The 19218-nt window shown below is 42.8% G+C and overlaps 2 protein-coding genes across 2 annotated transcripts; both read right to left on the bottom strand.

The window, feature by feature from the left end:
* Nucleotides 1–3543: 3543 nt before the first annotated feature.
* Nucleotides 3544–4518, bottom strand: LOC101761868. Its single transcript, XM_004982722.2, has one exon. It carries the CDS (start codon nt 4516–4518, stop codon nt 3544–3546), a length of 975 nt encoding a protein of 324 aa, XP_004982779.1.
* Nucleotides 4519–9090: 4572 nt separating this feature from the next.
* LOC101781092 (vacuolar protein sorting-associated protein 52 A) lies at nt 9091–19170 on the bottom strand. The gene is made up of 20 exons (XM_004986427.2): nt 18834–19170; nt 18586–18692; nt 18269–18326; nt 17910–18005; nt 16940–17041; nt 16240–16323; nt 15942–16022; nt 15623–15766; nt 15377–15468; nt 14689–14770; nt 13559–13738; nt 13236–13351; nt 13095–13153; nt 12475–12575; nt 12216–12266; nt 11934–12113; nt 10745–10879; nt 10586–10660; nt 9697–9754; nt 9091–9623 (listed from the first exon to the last, which is right to left on the bottom strand). Exons 2-20 carry the CDS (start codon nt 18657–18659, stop codon nt 9322–9324), a joined length of 2070 nt encoding a protein of 689 aa, XP_004986484.1. The 5' UTR covers nt 18660–18692; nt 18834–19170; the 3' UTR covers nt 9091–9321.
* Nucleotides 19171–19218: the final 48 nt, after the last annotated feature.

Consider the following 19218-nt stretch of genomic DNA (forward strand, 5'->3'; position numbering starts at 1 on the left):
ACTTGCCATTTGATGAAGGAACGCCAGTGTGATGGACTGACCGTGTTATAAATTGTGCCGCAATTGCAGGCCAAATCATTGAGCTGGTGCATGTTCGAGTTGAATCTGAATTTGCAGACGTTCTAAAAAACATACACTTGTAGCCTCCAAGGGAAAAACAATATGTTGCCTCCAATTAGCATGACTAAGTTTAATAAGTGAAATATTGCTAGTTCATGTAGTACGTAATAAGAGTCCTAACTTGATGCTAAGTGAAATATCACTACACGATCGAGCTGAAGATATTTTGCGACAGTTATTCTTTGGTGGTGGTACACATAGATACTAGATGATCAGGCTAGTTAAGTCAATGCTTAAATATGAAAAGCGTAAGCTGTCACGAAAGCCTCTTCGTCCAGAGAGATCGATAGCTCAGAAGAGAGAAAAAAAATTATGTTTCTGACGTGTAGTGATGGGTAAGCGACAACCTTTTATATTTGCCTCGATATTTGACTGATCAAAAAGGGCAAAAGGTAGGATAATTACGTTTGTTTTTTCATCTAAGGTGTTTGTTGATTTTTTTTAATTTTTTTATTTTGTGATAAGATCGCTGATCACTATTAGGCATGCACCAAATAGAATGAGAGAAAACACTGTAAAATAATAGCAAATGGATTTGATTTCTTGCATGATTGCCTAAGGATCAATTTGCCATCACCAACAGACACCTTGAAAATGGAAGCACGGAGACCAATGAGAGCACAATGAGTACGCACTAGGGCATAGTAAAAAAACATGGACTGAACCAGTAATTAACTTGAATGGATTAGCACCAAACAAGTGATAGTACCTAGTGAAGTGACTAGTTCATGGCCCACATGGAAGGGGAAAATTTGGCACCGAAAGGGCAAGAACAATAGGTGTGTATCACCAAAGCAGGTGTTAGCATCAGAGGAGTAATACTATGCTTTATGCCAGCATGGAGTCAATAGTCAAGGGAGACAATGGTTTTCTAGAGAGGCTATGGAGATAAGGCTTGGTGACATGCTGCAACCTAACTACTAATGGTTACCCTTCCACATCAGACTTCCCTTTTTTACCACTGGCAACACTCAATAATCCAACCTAGAGATTTAGGCCCCTTTTTGTTAGAGGAAAATGAGAGGAGTGAGAGTATTTTTAACTAAATAACAAGATTGATCTTTTCGCTGGATTGGGAGAAACACCCACATCAGCTTTTGTCCTTGACTGCATGCAAGCAACCACTTGCGTTAAACTAATGGCAAATCTCATGGTTCAGAATCCAGAGTAATTGGAGTGCTTCCTCCACTACATTTGTAACAAGGTAATAGCTTGATTGACTGCTTGGCATTCAGTACTGAGATCCACACTTAGTTACCCCTCTTGCTTCGACAGCGGTCGCTTGCGATGACGAAGAAAACTGAATTTTCAGTTTTAAGAATAGGTAGGGAGCTTATCAGCTGAAAACTCACCTCTCAATGTATAATTACCATATACTCACATGCCTATACAAGATTGGAATAATTAGATACATGACTATCTACATGAATAACGAGTATTGTCATTCGTTAGTCATGTAGATAGGAATAATTAATTATATAAATAATGCATCTGCCAGCTATATATATGATCGTTGGTAATTAACATCCGAAGAAAATATATAGTTTCTTGTAATAAGGAATCTGGCATCCTAACCGATGCAGATGGCACTGCTTGCTCTCCAGTTACTACTAGTAGTTCGTTTTCTAGGGCGTAATTAGTAATTGGTTAATGAGGTTGCATCATGCATGCTCTGACTAGTCTTTCACGTTGCGTTTAGATGCAAGTGTCAGTTAATCATACATACCACAAAGAACCGGTATCAATCAGAAATTCAGAACACGTGTGATGTGACTATATATATGTGAGTCAGACCTTATGTATACGCGGCTTTAATTTAAACTGTGTATCTATCTGTAGCGTGCTGTGTAGTAGGAGTAAGTTTCAAACTTAAAAGTAAGAAGTTTTATCAAAAAAAAAAGTTTCAAACTTAAAAGTATATGAGTGATCGGGTATCTTTACTGTTTTCTTTAGAACTCAGATTCTTTAATTTTATTTTGCACCTGTAAAAACATGTTTAGAAAAGATAAGAGGACTGGCATCACTATGAACAGCATTTAGTTAGTTTTACTGCATGAGTGAGAGAAATAAAAAAACAAGGCAAACCCCGGCCCTATCCAATTTCTCTGATTCTACGAAATTCCTGTGGGCGAACATGCTTTTTAATACTGTTTAAAGGAAACCACTAAGCTTCAAAAAAATTCGATCCAGAGATAGAGGTTTTGTCGCCTGCCGAGAGAATTGGTTGCTGCCAGCAGTGCATATGCTCATAGTGTCATAGCACAGAACAATCACTAGTGCAGCTAGCGTACTGTCGTTGTTGTGACACAAGCCGGGTGCAGATTAAAGGGAAGCTTGCTGGTACAGGGCTTGCATCTTGTCACTCCTCACGACCTCACTCGTGCGTGAGCCCTGCTGTCTCCCCTACGAGAACGAGAGCCTATACGATTGCGATCCGGCTCTTTCCACCCGACAGCATGCCTCAACGTGAAGGAAAAAAGGCCGGCTCGTCCTGCATACAAATCCAGCTGCTTGATTGTTGCTTGGCAAAGTGCAGACGCAGCCAAAAAATTTGTTGGCTATCGTAGTGCTAAGTGCTAACAGTAGCAAATATGCCTGGTTGTTGTGATGTTGCTTTTCTAGCTAGTAGCACTGTAGCAGTGAGCCATGATATTCTAGGTTGTACTATGCTAGTATTACTAGAGTAAACACATGGTAGATTTTAGATGTGCTATCATATTAACCGCTAAAAGTTAGCATAAATGATCAAGACTACTCCCTTCGTTCCAAATTGTAGGCCGTTTTAATTTTTTAAATTTATAGATATTATTATGCATCTAGCTAGACATATACCGTATCTAGATAACTTCCTCCGTTCCAAATTGTAGGTCGTTTTAGTTTTTCCAAATTCTAGACAAACTAAAACGACCTACAATTTAGAACGGAGGGAGTATCCAAGAATAAGGAAACATGGTTCTCTGTGTAGTATGCACAACTCTCCATTTATTGAGGATATACAAATTTACATATGGTACAACCATATAGCCATATAAGCAGTGAGACTATGGCGTACTTGAATGCAAACATATGATCTTACTTGCTCATAGTGATCTCCTTAACTTAAGTAATCTACATTGGAAAGAGGATGTAGTGTAGTAAAAACTTGATTAGTGCTCCGATGCACTCAAACATGGCCAGATCCAAATTCCTACGTGTAGGTAAAACTAGTTCTTCCAATCTTGTCGCTCGATCGTCCAAAGGCTGCAGCCTCTTTGCCTCTCGATCGATGCTGGTGCCGAGGCTGCGGCCTCTGGCACGTGTAGACGGCTCTGTACATGGCCTTGCGCCGCCACGGGCATCGATCGTCGGCTGATGAAGCATGCCTGCATAGGTACGGTGTCTGTCAGAAGCCGGCCGGCCGACCGGACGCGGCACCGTCGTCGTCTAGACGCGGATGAGGGCGGGAGCGTGGAGGCGGCGCTGGAGCTGAAGCTGGCGCTGCTCGGACTCCTGCCGCTGCAGGCGCAGGTGCTCGTGCTGCCGCCGGATGAAGCTCTCCGCGCGCCGCAGCAGCTCGTCGGGCGTGATCGCCACGAGCACGTCCCGCGTGCGCCACCCCAGTTGCCGCACCGCCGACGGCGCCGCCGGCTGCGGTGGCGGCGGAGGAACCGAAGCCTTGCTGACCGCCGAGACGGACTTGCGCATCTCCCGGCGCGCCGTCGTCGCCGCCGTCTCGGCCACTCGCTTCAGCCGGGGCAGCTCCTCGTTGCCCCACGACTCGCTCTTCCGCACGACCACCGGACGCGCCGCGCGCCGCTGCACGATGGACTCCCACAGCGAGTCCATGGACACGTCCTCGTCGTCGTCGGCACCGTCGCCGCCGGGCCTGTTGGGCTCGGCGGCCGTGGCGGCGAAGGCTGCGAGCGTCTCCTCGCGGTTACGGCGTATGTCTTCATCAGGCTCGCGTGCCGCCGCCGCGAAGACCGCCCTCGCGCTCGGCACGACCTCATGGCCGGCCGGTTTCTTGCGCACGCGGGGGCGGTCGGCTCTCCCGGCCGCCCTCGCCTCCCGGTCCCGGGGCATCCTCCTCCTCGACGCCGGCACTTCGACCGCACGACGGGCGCTGCTGCTGCCCGCGTCGGAGAAAGCAGCCTCGTACTCGGACGAGGACGTGTAGATGCTGCTATCCACGGCGGCGGCCCAGGACGAGGAGCCGTCGTCGTCGTCGTCGGTCCTGCCACGGCGGGAGGAGGACGAGAGGAGCCAGATGACGACGACGATGGCGTTGGCTGCCACCCACAGGAAGAAGTCGGCGGCGTCGATTGTGGGGATGTAGGAGCCGGCCGCTGCCCTCGCCGTGGCGGCGAGGACGGCCAACACCGTGGCAACCGCCGTCGCCTTGAGGAGGGAGGAGTCCATGGAGGGAGGGAGTGGTTGCGCTGTTCGGTGGCGTGTGAAGGCCAAGCCAACGGGCGAGTGGTTTATATAAAGCTCGGAGCCGGCCGGCTGTCGGAGCCGGGGGCCTAGCTAGCTAGAGTGAGAACTGAGAAGGCGGCTTTTGATTGCAGCAGTCACTCAGAGTGAATCGGATAATTACTGCACGTCAGTCACTCAGTGTTACTACTACCTGTCACGTTACAGCGCATATATATCTGGAACACGTCAATTCTTTTCTTTTGGAAAAAAATCACGAAGACAATGATCTACACTACATAGTACTCGTGGAAAGAGATGGAGATGAGTTACTAGTCGCACCACCACCGCACAGTCACTCGACACGTGAGAACGAACACCAAACTAAACCGCGCGCGCCACAAAAACTCGGAGAATTTCTTCCGATTTTCACCGGGGAAAAACTTACAAATTGCCAAGGTCTCTCTCAACCAAGAGCTGGGACGACAGGCCCTAGAAGCATTAACCGGAGTTGATAGCACGTCGCTGGATCCGGGGACACGTATATACTACAAGTCCGCGGTCGTCTCGATCGCGAGGGTCAGTCAAGCACTACCGATCCAACCCTGCGTGCAGCATCGCCATTAATTCACCAAGCTCGTGGTGCTGTTGCCGGTGAAATTTCTCAGGGGCCACGGTCCGGTGACAGCTACAGCTGCGTCTAGTATTCTAGAGCACCGAACAGGTCTGCCATCGCCTGCACTGCCACTGCACGTATTAAATAAATCTTATTTTCTCGAGGCGAGAAAAGGGAAAGGGAAAGGGCAAAAAAGAGCGCGCGCGCACCCGCATGTCAGCGGCCGAGGCGTCAACACGCGCATCTGGTTGATATACAATTCGCCAAGCTTGTTATTAATTAGTCGGTCAAGTACGATCATTACGCGTACCTTCCGTGAGCGACCGACTAATTAACTTTCGTTGTTCCTGCGGTCGAAGATGCTGCTCGCGCTCTTTAATTACCGGCCGTCAGCAATGCATTATCCATTTATCCGGGTAGTATATCTGCGGGCGCCTTTAGTTATCTTCCTACTAGTCAGAACGTGAAAAGGAAGTGCACCTGTTTCACTGCAATAAATGGGTACGCACGCCCCTCCTGTTCTCGTGGAAGTCCAACGCATGCATGCGCGGGTGAATAATCGACCCATCACCCATGCATGCTGCAAGTCCGAGCCCGACAGCAAGAGAATTTAATCACCATCATTGTCTAATAATTAACCACCATTTTTAACTGCTCGATCATGGGATAACGGACGCCATGTAACTGGAGTTAGGGCACAGAAGAGGACATCGTCGGATCCCGCATGGCCTCTCCAGTCTCCCCCTCTCTAGGCTATGGGAGGAGCTCCAACTCAAAGCTAGCTTGCCGGCTTTTCCATCTCGTCCGTCCGCCCTCGGCAAGCACGGACGGGCCGGGGCCCCCCCTCCGCCGCGGCCGCCCCAACCCCGGCCACCCGAGCAGAGAGCACCCACCGGCCTACCGCCTACCCTGCGGGCTGCGGCCATCTAAAACGCACGCACCGCACCGCACCGGCGGCTACTGAAAAGATGAAAAGAAGAGGGAAGCGCTTGCATATATGCATGCGCGCGCGGCGGCTCGCGGGGAAATATTCGTCGGCGACGGGACGGGCCAACCGATCTCGCACCCGCGGCACGCCGCCGGAGCCCATTGGCCGGCCGTGTCCCGCGGCACATGGGCGCGACCTGCCCCCCCTCCTCCCGGCGCCCGCTACCCGACGAGCGGCTTCGCCTTCTCTAACATAATCCCCCGGTGCGGTTTCGTTTGCACCCCATTATCCAATCCCAACCGGTTGGTAGGGATCTTGCTAGAAGGTAATAGATAGATTATGGGCTAACCCTAGAGGGTAGCTATATAGATGTCTTACATGGGCCTATTGGGCCCTAATACACACAGTACACCAACACTCCCCCGCAGTCTGAACTACCGACGCAGCGGAGTTGCAGGGAGCTGCAAGCCAACCTCCCGAGTCTGCTGACACAAGCGCATACGATGTGTTGCGAGGGAATCTTCAAGTCTGCTCTAGTATATTACTATACATGTTGTACGTGCATGATGCCCCAAAATCTATGTTGTGAACTTGTGACTAACCAACCATACGCAATGATCATGCGTGTGTACTTAGTGGGAGACGTGTCTTCCGGAGATTGGCGCCTAGGAAAATGGATAAGCAAAGCAATTTGTTTATGTGCTGATCTTGGCATTATTATTCAGGCGAGAACCGTACCGCTGTGACAGAGCAGGTCCCAGACAAAAAGCAGTAGTGGTGGTACAGCTTGAGGTTCTGTAGTTGATAGAGCTGCTGTAGGTAGAGATGGGAATTGCCTTTACATTATCCAAAGTTTAGGTAGAGGCCAGGATAATTACTGGCAAGGAAGAAACTTATATACCATTAATGGCTAATGTGAACACCAGATTTTGAACTCGCCCCCCGGACATGGCTGTTCGTGCTCTTGTGCCCAAGAAGAGGATTATGAACAGAACAGCAGGAATGTGCAGGAGGGCATCACTGCCCTCACACAGTCACAGGGTACGAGCGTATCCAGGAGCCAGGAGGATGTTTGGACGACGGACGGACAAGACGAGGACGACCCTGCAACCCTGGCCCGGCGGCTCCCTTTCTGCCGACTGTGGCTGGATTCCATTCCAGCGCGTTCACCGTACGTGCAGGGGAAAAGGGTTGGCAAACCAGCATTTGCTCTCCCTTTTTTCCCGCGACAAGGTTTGGATGTGGAGAAGGATAAGCCAAGCTAGGCACCAAACGTGACATGACGCGCCCCTACGGCGGCGGCGGCGCCGCCTCGCCGGGCGAGCAACCACCGTCCTCCGGAGCTAGTTCCCGTGTCTCGTTTCGTTTCTTTCGCGCACGACGCGAGATCGACGGCGGATAAGGGTCGTGGTCACGGAGACCGTACCAGGTGGACCGATAGGTACCCACGTCCCGACACAATGGACGGCGGCGAGGGGGTCCCGCTCCGGCCGCCGCAGCGCTGCCGCTTTCCGGCCCGGTGCCTCCTGCGAGACGCACGCATGCATCGCCGCCGGCCGCCGTCTAGCGGCAGAGCTAGCACAAAAACCAGCGCCTCGCTTTCTGAAACGATGTGTTATTGTTACAGGGAAACAGGGACACAGGTCGCGTAGGCAAGAACAGCTGGCCTGACAGCTCAGGGTCCGTGGTAAACTCCTCGGATTGCACCAGGTGATTGTGACTCCCCTGAGTTACCTGGTGTTTGATGGTACGCGTGCGGCGAGCCTGAGAGCCAGGGCAACTCAGAGCTTATATGCTGTAGCAGTCATTCGTCCATCGCATTCTGTTCTTCCCAGTTCCGCATCGACACATTTGTTACCATCTTATAATCTTACCGTGATCACCTTTGGCATCGACGTGCTCACGTTCAGGACGATCCTGTCCTGGCGCTCCGGCTTTTGATCCGGTGATATCTTTGGGAGGATTTTGCACCAGATGATGAACGGATAAGATTGGACGATCAAGATGGGGGACGTGATGGATGGGTTGCTTTCTGTCATGGATTGCATGTTTCATCGGTGATTTTCCTCTGCGGATTGAAGAGGACAGCCATCAGAATCCAGAAGTGGCCGGTGGATGCTGAGGAGCAAGAAAAGGAGACCGCTGGAACATGGGTTGTCATCTTTCTTAGGTACTTGTGCTAATATATAGCCTTTCTGAAAAGGCATGCATGTAATGTAACCCTCCTGTGTATTATCTGAAAGAAAATAGCATTATGGGATCCCATAATTGGTGTTGCAAGCTCTGAGATCCTGGCAACAGCGGCCATCTCTTTAGTCATATTATGACTCATTTAGTCAGCTGTGCAAGAGTTGATTCACCATTAGATCCATAGCTGTGAACTCAGTCAGCATTCGGCCGGGGTGCAAAAGCAAGATTAGGACATCATGTTTATGCAAATATGCAATAACTGCCTAGGGAAATCTTCAATTCACACTAGACGAATTTGGATACCTACAAGATTAGCAAATAGAATTTTCAACTCAACCGGCCCAAAGACCAGTAATTTCACGAAAATGCATTTCCTGTTCCAAATCTATAAATCCAAGAAAAAAATGTTGATGTGTAAGAGAGAAAAAGAAAAACTAAAACATGCCTATTTGTCAACAGTTGACAGTGATATGCAAACCGAAACCATTCGATCAAAATGTCAGGTCCGAGCTTGCCATATCTTGTCTCTAGGATAGCTAGAGGACGAAGCTAACATAGGGATGGACTTTTATGGAGCCCATATTAGGGTAGTTCACTAATATAATCCAGCTTCGGGTGAATAGTAAGTACCAGAAAGCTGCATAATCTTAAATACTTTACAATTTTCCACAAAAAAAAGCACAAAGGAAAAAAATAAAATAAAAAATCATAAACAACGAAAAAAGAACTACATCTGTTACTACTAACAAACTTCTCTTTCATGAGGAACCACATAATTTTTGTAGTCGATGAACTTTGGAAAGTGATATGAAACTATGAGTGGGTCACCATTGTCCAGTGTAGTAGTATCATCGCACATTAAAAATGAGCAATAAAAATAGTGACATCCATAAATAAATAATTGTCCAAACTATTTTATTGACAATACCTATTTCAATACCAAACTAAAAGTGTCAAATACCTAATTTCAGCATCAAACTATAACTGTCAACTGGCACATTTATTTGGTGAATGTTTAAAAAGGTCTCAATGGTGATGTTTTTGTTTAGAATTTCTTGGGCACCATGATAAGCAACTAGAGTGCTCTTGAGTATTTCCTGATTTCATATGAAATTGAGGTGATGGAAACCAGATATCTGTTCAAAGCTGAGCCCCCTGGGATTTTTTTCACACATTCTGAGAGCCTGTTATAGTCATTAAGCAACTGAGCCATTGCTGCTTTTAGAATCGCCATCCCAGACAAAAGGTTACTGCAAGAAGTTACAACTTCATTGTGCATGACCTCTAGAGAACTTCTCCATTTCATGGCAAAGTTCTTCACAACTGGCTCAAGTTCAGCAATATTTGAGTGCTCAGTGTAAAATACCAGGTCTTCAGCTAAAAAAGAATAAGAATAATCAGTTTTGAATAGCATTCACATCAACTGGCATTTAAGTTTTCTGCAACTTACAAACACGACTCCTCACAAATTGAAGTAAATCTCTGAAATGTTCCATGAGCAAATCATCCTGTACGCCCAAAAAAGATGATAAGAAACATATCAAAAACTTCTGTTGAAAGGATTCAGTAAATTAATTTCAGTTAAAAATGGAGCCTAAGAATATGTATCTTGATAGAAAACTGGAAATAGGCCAGTGGTTTAGTGGTGGGGAGGCTATTCAACCACTCACCTGGGTTTGATTGCTGGGCATTTTGGTAAAAGAAAATGAAGAAAAGCTTGAGAGAAATACGCATCATTGGTACATACAAATAATGATTGTAAACATTCTATTGTCATCATATCTTAATGTTCACATCCATTTACCATATGGAATGTAGTCAACAAACGTTATTAATCAGAATAATTAAGATTTAGAAATATATCAATATCTAGTGTGCATATATTTTTGTTAAAAAAAGTGTGCATATATTTACTCATTCCCAAAGCTTAATAAATGGGCGGTGACCCTCAAGTTACCAACAATAAAGTGCCTGCATGATTGCATCAGGGTACTATGCAAGTAATTCTAATAAAGATGCTGAATTAGTTTTGTGTACCAATTATTTTCAAATGGTTATTTTTCTTGTATCCATAAATATATTGCGTCAACATATAAGACAAACTGTAAACGGTCAAAATCACCCATTTGCTGTCTGAAACTTATGATGAATCGGCTATTGCAGATTTTACAGTGGAGATTGGAATCAAACCTAGCATAAAGTTTAAACAAAAGTACCAGATCCCACCAGAAACAATCCAAACCAGCATAACCCTCAAGCTATTACCAGTCTGTTAGTATGATAACTGGCTCAATAATTGTACATAGCCAGATACTGAAGACATGAGAGCAATGGTTTACCACAAAAGCCATCATATTACTTTCTAGCTTCTCTTCAAAATATCTTTGAAGATTTTTGGCTTCATCACCAGCTTCCTGAGAAAAGGAAAATATGTATAAGAAAGCTTTGTAAAAATTAGAAGGAACATAAGATGAAAAATTACAAACTGAGGCATGAACCTTTAGGACAGAGATAGCCATGTCATAATTATTCAAAACAAAAAGGTGCTGTAGCTTGGGAGTTGTAAAATTTTGGGCAAGCCTAACAAGTAGGCCATCAATAGCTGACCACAAGCATTCCAAGTTCATATCAAGCTGCAAAAATTATGAATCATTACTATCATATAAGCTCGCAACCTAATAAGAGTATTCTGAAAAAAGAAGCAGGAACGCTATTGAAAAAGCTGAATGATGAAAATAATATTATACTCCCTCCATCCCAAATTACTATTCGTTTTGGCTTTTTTAAGTACCTAGCTTTTGCTACGTATCTAGACATAATATATATCTAGGTGGATAGCAAAATCAATGTATCTAGAAAAGCCAAAACGAATAGTAATTTGGGATGGAGGGAGTATTTAGGAATGAATCTGGGACTGGAATTGCCGACCCCTGCCACACAATTTTTTATAAAAGGTTAAAAACTCTTTTATATTTGTGTTTGATACTAAAGAAAAAGTATAATAAAGACAGGCTAGCAGATAAGTGCTTCGGCACAGCGGCCAGACAATGATTTCCCAATTGTGAAGGCGCATTTTTTTTTCTATGAAAATTTTCAACTTAAATTCAAAATAAATGGCTGGCCTTTTCCTAATTTCACAATAATCCTTGGATCGCAGAAACTTTGGTGGAGATATGTTTTTCTTATTAAAAAATGAGAATTTTTTCTTAGCTATAACCTCTATTTTTCTTGCGCTTTTGTGAACTAATTAGCTCTTTGTCATTTCTAAAGATGTATAAATTGCATGCATGTGGCCTGGGAGCATCATGTAAATGACACATTGGATGGTATATACCAACAAGCTCCTGTTTGTACTTTGACCAAACTTCCATCATACAAATCTGATTTTGTGGGTAGCATCAGGTACTATAATCCCTATTCTTGAATAAAGATTTCATTGGCAGTCCACTATATGGATTTTCTGGAAAACCTGTGAGTTGCCTTATTTCAAATATGACGAGCAGACAGACAATATACTTGCGTAACAATGATTAAATCAACAACTTCAAAGTTAGATATGTGTAAGTAGATCATCAAAAGTTATTTAAGTAACCATATGAAAAGTGCAGTTTTATCAATATGCGCTTAGAACATATACAACAGCTGTTTGCCATATCAAAAAGACAGGTATTATATAATTCAACAAACCTGACCGTCTCCACATTCGGCATTAAGTTGAACAAGGGATGCTGTGAACTCCACGTAGCACCTTACAATATGGTGCGGATGGGTACCATCTATCCATAAGGTTTTTGCATTGCACTGATGTAAGCTTTGAAGGTACATGTCAAACACTACCTTGAAACGTGGCCAAAGATACATGATAGCCTAAAGTATATAGGAGAGGGTCACAATCAAGATATGAAACAGAAAACAGTCAAGAAGTGGAAGTTGACTAGAGCTTGCACAAACTGCTGGCTCATTACAAACCTTATCAAAGTAGTTCTCAAGACAAGGAAGCCGTCTGTTGGACATAACCAACTGAAACCAAAAAAAAAAATGTCATAAGGCTCATGCTATCTCATTGTTCAGAGTTCAAACATTTGAAAGTAGTTTAACACGGTGCATTAAAGATTGAAATGTGTTATATTAGAAAGATAAGAAATAGTTTTCAGAGCAACTAGAATCTGTGTTATCAGCAATAGCACCCCTTTTTTTTTGCTGACTACAAATGCTTATACCTTCCTACCTGGTGCTTCCTAGTTATGCAGATCATGAGCATCAGGCATAGAGCATCATGGCAATTTGGAAGAGTAAGATCCAAATGTTGATCAATAACAGCAAAAGGTCCTGAAAATAATGAAGAGGATATGAGGTTTGTCACAACGTTTCAAGCTTTTACCACACCATGCTTCGGGAACTAACATGATTCTCCCCTCCAAAGGTTGCCCTTTTCAGGATTTTCTGTCCCAAATAATGAAATACAAGATTTGCCAATCTTGATTTGTGCACTCAGGATTCCCCACTTTGGGTGTATTATGTCAAATGTTTTTAGTCAAAATACCGAGGGGAGACAAGCTTGTACCAAGAACCCAACTACTCCTGCCATGTCCATGGTCAGGTCAGACAGGTAACACAAATTTTAATCACATCTGCTTAATCCAGTCACATTTACCCCATTTGCTTGACATGTTCATGTTTCACTCTATACATAGCCACGTCTGAATGGCTATAGTTTGTCCTATCTATTCTTTTAAAAGGTAAATGATGCATATTAGATGTTGGCATTTCCCTGATGAATTAAATAGTGTGTCCCCTGAAGACAGTGGAGAGAAGACAAATGAATCATAAAACGACAAAAGAATGTACCTTCAAAAACTTGATAAAACAGTGACTCTTCTCCAAAGAATGCTTCAATGAAAAGATACCTGAAAAGCACAATAACGAAACTATGAGTAATGTTAGCATACTCACTTATGCTACTTGACTCTAGATCAAATCGATAGATACTCAGAGCTAGCAGTGTCCATCAGAAGCTTCTGAAGGCTCCGGAAAATAACTTCATATGGGTATTTACGAGAGTTGACTTGAGGTATATGAGGAACCAAGCCAGGTTGATCAATCTCCTGAAAAGTAAGGTAAACGAGAATATAGATAGAGTCATAAATCAATCATATGAAAGCGGTCTTTGCCCAATGTTGCACCTTGGGGCCTATGGCCCAAAGAAAACACAAAAATTTGCATTTGAAATCAATGTTCCCATGATGTTGCTCTCAACGCTAAAAGAATGTTCGCAGAGTAAAGCCACCCTCTTTAAGAGTTCAATAATGTACCTTCAAAATATTTGCACGTTCACCTAATGAAAAGATAAAACGGTGATCTCTCAAATGCTCCCTTCCCCTTGTTATAATATCAATTATACTGGTATATCCAGTTAAATCACTGGATGCACCAATATCTAGCTTCAGCCTCTCCAGTGCTTCTACATACACCCGAAAGTATGTACTCAGTACCTGTTTGCAAAGAAGAGAAGGTAAGAACAAACTGGATTCAAGGTCTCAAGGAACATAACTATCTGGCATAACAACTTATGTTGATAGTGACAGATCACAATGACTATGGGCACCAAAAAGCAGATACACAGTCAGTTTTTCTTACTAAAATAAGTGGTGTTCTATCATATTCTGAATTCATAACCTTTCTTCATGAATGGAAAATTCATGGATACCTATAATTTTAGAACCAAATCACCACTAGGTAGCATGTAAACTACTGACTGCACAATGACATATTAGCAGTATGTTTGTTGATGAATGATGACACTGTGATTTTAGGTGGCTATGCAAAAGGACAGTCCAATTGATGTCACAGTGGTCAGGGGGCATCACCATATTTGTAGGTTAGGTAACAATGTGCATCAGATGCTCAGGGATGACAGCTCCAATGTTCCATCGACACCACAGTAGAAAAAAAAAAGGTGCAAAAGCTGAAGTGCAATAAGTGGAAGGAGGCTGGAGCTTGACGCCAGATAAAACGAATCATAACTCATATTCGCAGAGTCTTGGAGACTAGCTGAAATAAGATGAAAGCAAGTCTAGCTGCAGTTTTGATGATGCAAACCAATACCCAGATGCAGAAGTTTTTGTATTGTCAATGCAATCACGAAAACTTAAAAAGACAGACCAAAGGCTCATCCTGCCTCCATCTAGTCAAATCACTTCCAACCACTGAGGCTTATACCTCTCAACACCACCCATCCCAACAAGCATGACACTAGACACATCTCGAAAACCCTTTTCAGACTCATCAACAGTTCATACAGAATTAGTTGTATTTTCTTGTACAGTTTTGATCTGTCTGGACCCTCCTCCTTTTTAATAAAACAGGAAGCTCTTCTGCTGGTTCGTTTAAAAAAAACAGAATTAGTCGTGGAGAAACTGACTAGAACATCATACACATTTACCTTATTCATTGTATCGACATACGATGCACACAAATCACCATATGTGCGGGAACCATGCTCTTTAAGAAACAGAACGAGATACCTGAGAAACCATGTAAGTAACAATTATCTCCTGCAGTAAATGAACAGAAAGTAGTCTGCATTGTATTGCATAGACAATAGTGGCATGACTATAAAAACAAACAACGAAACTAAGTGTATCATTTTAATTTCATTACGGTTAATGCAGCCATATGACTAACATATATGATGTAGATAATCAAGAATGAAAAGAACAGTCTTTCATATTCTAAATTCGGAATTCCCTAGTCACATTGTCAGCCCACCCGCCACCACCAAAATAATAATGATAATAATAATACAATAACTCAGAATAGATTCTATACAAAGTTTACATTTTGAAGCATTATCAAGCATGAAACTGTCTCCAAAAAATGTATTAAATGTTTCTAGGAGCAGCAGTGTAATTTTTTTAGGGAAAGGGGGAAGGTGACATGAGCAAAATAAAAAGACGAAGAATGAAGAACAGTTATGCATGAAAACATCATCAGTGTAGCAGACATGAGTAAATCAAAGAACGAGAAGTGTATGAATAAGATTCTCATTATGACCATGTGCATTAGAAGTTAACACCTTAGAAGATAGTATTAGTTCATCTAAATGAAATTTAGTTTTGCACTGCATGTACCTATGTTTCTGAAGCAAATTTTGTTGCAATATCTGTATATTAGTTCCAGGCTTTCTCATAGCAAAGAAAATCTCGATAATATGACTGGAAACCTGAAATGTAAATGCAGGGAAAGATTGCCATGAAACATCACTCCACAGCACATATTAATCTACCTAATGAACATATCCAGAATTAAGAGGAAGTAAACATATAGTCTATTAGAATCAGAAACAGTGAATAACCCAGAATCCCAGATGATGTAACCTTGGATAGTGCCTTTTGTCGAAGCCTTTCCAGTTCTTGCTTAATATCTTTCAAAGCTTTTGATGCATTAATCAGTGGATTGACTTGAACAAATTTCAACTTTTTGCTCAAAATCTCCAGACTTTTGGCATAACCATCATTTACCTGCCAAAAGAAACTGGAATAGCAAGTCATATGAACTATACAAAAGAAACCAGAACAGCAAGTCATGGCTGATAAAAACTGTGCCAATTTGCAGCGTGGAAGAAAACATTGGAAGTAAACAATCATAATGCAAAACTATAGCATCAAATATCTGAGTTTTTTGTGGGAAACTTACCTCTCCATTAACCAGAATATCTACCAAACCAGGAGGAGCAATTATCTCTTCAACAAATCCAGCAAGCTTTGTCTCAACCAACTGTACATGTTTAAACTTTCATGTGAACACATTTAATGATAAATGATAATCAAGGCTAAAATGAGTGCACCATATGTTAGAGTAGAAAGGTATTCTAAATGGAAGAATCGATCAAATTTCTGTGAAAAAAAATCATGTTACTTGTAGGCTAATTTGTGAAAGTACAGGAAATTTTTTATCTATAACTATGATATGCAGGCTTGTCCTTAGTCCTGACCTTGCGGTTCTTCAGTTTCACACTTATATCCAAGGATTTCACCTGGAGGCTTCTAATTTCCGAGCTTATTGAACCTATATGGACCTGCCAAGTGAATCATTAAATCTTTTCTCTTAATACAAATATGCGTGGATCTCATGCGTGTTTGAGAAAAAAATCATTAAAACTAATTTCAGTGTTTTGATCATAAACAAAAGCTGCTTTGAGCGGAAGCTGCTATAGAGCATCTCTGTGCAAATTTAGTAAAATGTAAAAAAAAACTACAAGTAACTTGTAAAGCAACACTACATTCTAAGAAGTCAATTAGTAATTTGGTTTTCCTTTTTAATAAAAAGGGACACAGGTGTTTTTGTCCTTGATCAGGAAAAAAATGAAAAATGTCACGAAAACTTTGAAAACCCTGGGTTGGTGATTTCTTATATTCTGGGCCAGAAGCCAATGGAATCATAAGGTTACTGCAATGCTAAGGAGGAGATTAAATACGAAAATGTCTCTCCTGTATGACCATGAAAAGGCAAAGTTATCAGGTTCAGAGGGAGTGAAAGCCCAATTTAAGAGAATATGAAAGCTCTATCAAATATCATAGGCAAACACAACCTGGTAGCCACGACCTTTGTAGAAGAATGAAACACTTTTGTGAATTACAAATACAAAAAAGGCCCATGTTCTGTATATCCACACAGTAATGTACCTCACCTACCTGGAACCCACTAAGAATTGATCCTATCTGTGACAAAATAATGTCACATTCATGAATCTGATCGTGCAACAGAGCAAGGCTGTCGTTGTCTTCAATATAGTCCTGAAGATATAAAATAAACATTCTCTAAGACCCAGGTGTTTAGACGCAATATTTCAACATAAAAATTCAGAATGGGTAGATAAAAAAATATGCAAAATAGCAGAGCACAAGGTTAAAATAATTACAACAGGACATGGCTGACTACGAAAAATATACATAGTTATTTCATAATTCATAAAGTTATATTGAATAAAGCTACCGTCAAAATAAGTTACAATCCAAAGATCTTATATGGTACCAATCAAATACTACTTTTTATATGAAAAATGGGTATCAGAATATGCCATTCCAGGCACTAGAACTAGGGATAACAAAGTTCTCTGTCTTCGTCCATAAGAGCCAGTTGCGTAAAACATTGAAATATTGAATGCTTCTGATTTTGACTTTTACAAGGTGCTTGTATAGAGTATATGATACTTCCTTGTATTTAGCAGTTAAACAACATGATACAGCAATCCATCAGGAAGCCAAGTGTTCAATAAAAGCATCCAAGCTAACTAAGATTACGAACAACTTTTTTAGCCAGATAATAAGACAGAATTGGCAATACTTTAGGGCTCCTAATAATTTGCAAGAGAATGAGGCTAGGCACTAGGATCTATACTTAGCTTCTAGGCTTCTAGTGAACAAATAAAATAATTAATAATGATAGATAAGAAACGAAACATAGTTTTGTTATGCTCTGCTCGAATAAAAACTGCATAGGATATATTGTTGGTGATGATATTTGGCCTGAGTATCCTGAAATGATCATTACTTTTTTCTTTGTGGGCAATATAGTTCCAGAAAGGAAAATATACATCCACCAAAGTGGATCCCATTCAAAAAAGGTAGCAGTGGCCTAGCCAAAGCTTTCAGCAACTCATACTTGAATCAGAGCTTCTTCGATATGGCCTAGGTTGCCCTCAACCAATGTCGCCATACCACGCTGTTTTTCACCATTCGTTAAAATAGTTATTAGTACCTGGAGACAACAGAGAGCAGCATATAAGGGCAGATAGTTCAAGTCCTATGTACTTCAGGTATTAGTGTATTGTAAGCCAAATGCAGACAATTTATTTTCATTCTTTTAGAAATGCCAAACATCATTTAGAGATTTATTTCATTCTTTTAGAAATACCAAACATCTGGCAGTTATCTGACATGCGTGGAAACAATACCGAATAACGTGCAAATCAGTAGCCATATAAAATGGAGAGAGAGGCATATCAATGGCCCTTGACTCACATCATAGTCCTTGTGCTCTTCGAGTTCCTCCTCCAACTCATCCAGCGATATATCCTCACTGTTAGAACGGTCCAGGAAAAAAAATCCAATGGTGTGGTGATATATCATTGGGTGAGATAGCATTTACTCTCACCGTTCCAAATTGTAAGTCGTTTAGACTTTTCTAGGTGCATACTATGCACTTAGATATAGTATTTGTCTAGATGCATAATAATATCTATGAACCTAGAAAAGTCAAAACACAATTTGGAACGGAGGGAGTACAATGCAATTGCTCAGAGTAGAGCTCCAGTTTAATCCTACTGTGATTGTGGTACCTTTCAGAATCCTCATCGAAGCAGAAAAAACGACCGAAACGTTCTTCGATCCGTTGCTCATGGGCCCCAGCCATAGGGGTTTGCTGATATCACGCTTGCAGTTTCTCCTGACAACCAGTTAGGAACCATCTTAGAGGCAGATTGCGTTTGTGGTCTGAAAGGAAAGGCATCGGGATGGGGATGCATGCCCAATTGAAGGAAGCAGCCAACCAGCAATGTGTAGAGATAGGGGGAGCGGGATAGCTCACCTCGGCTTGGAACTCGGTCACCGCTCGGCTTCCACGACGACGACGAGCCCGGCTGTTTCCTCGATCTCGCTGCCCTCTTCCCGAGCGCCGGGGGCGGGGTGGTCGGAAATGCGGAGGAGGCGAGGGGAATGGAGAGAGAGCGGGGCGCGATCCGATTCGCGCGTTCGCGCCTGCGACGCTTTGAACCGATCGCTCATCGCTCTACTCAGCTGAAGCCAGGTCGGTCTATTTTTGGGTCATTGGTCGAGATCTCGCACGCCTTTGCTTACTCCACGCAGACTACAGGAAATTATAGTTGTGTTCGGTTCATGCATCGATTCGTATAGGGAAGCTTTCTGAATATTGAAATGGTTCATTTGTGCGTGCAGAACAGAATTAAGTGCAC

This window comes from Setaria italica, chromosome IX (genome assembly GCF_000263155.2).
Source record: "Setaria italica strain Yugu1 chromosome IX, Setaria_italica_v2.0, whole genome shotgun sequence".
NCBI lineage: Eukaryota > Viridiplantae > Streptophyta > Magnoliopsida > Poales > Poaceae > Setaria > Setaria italica.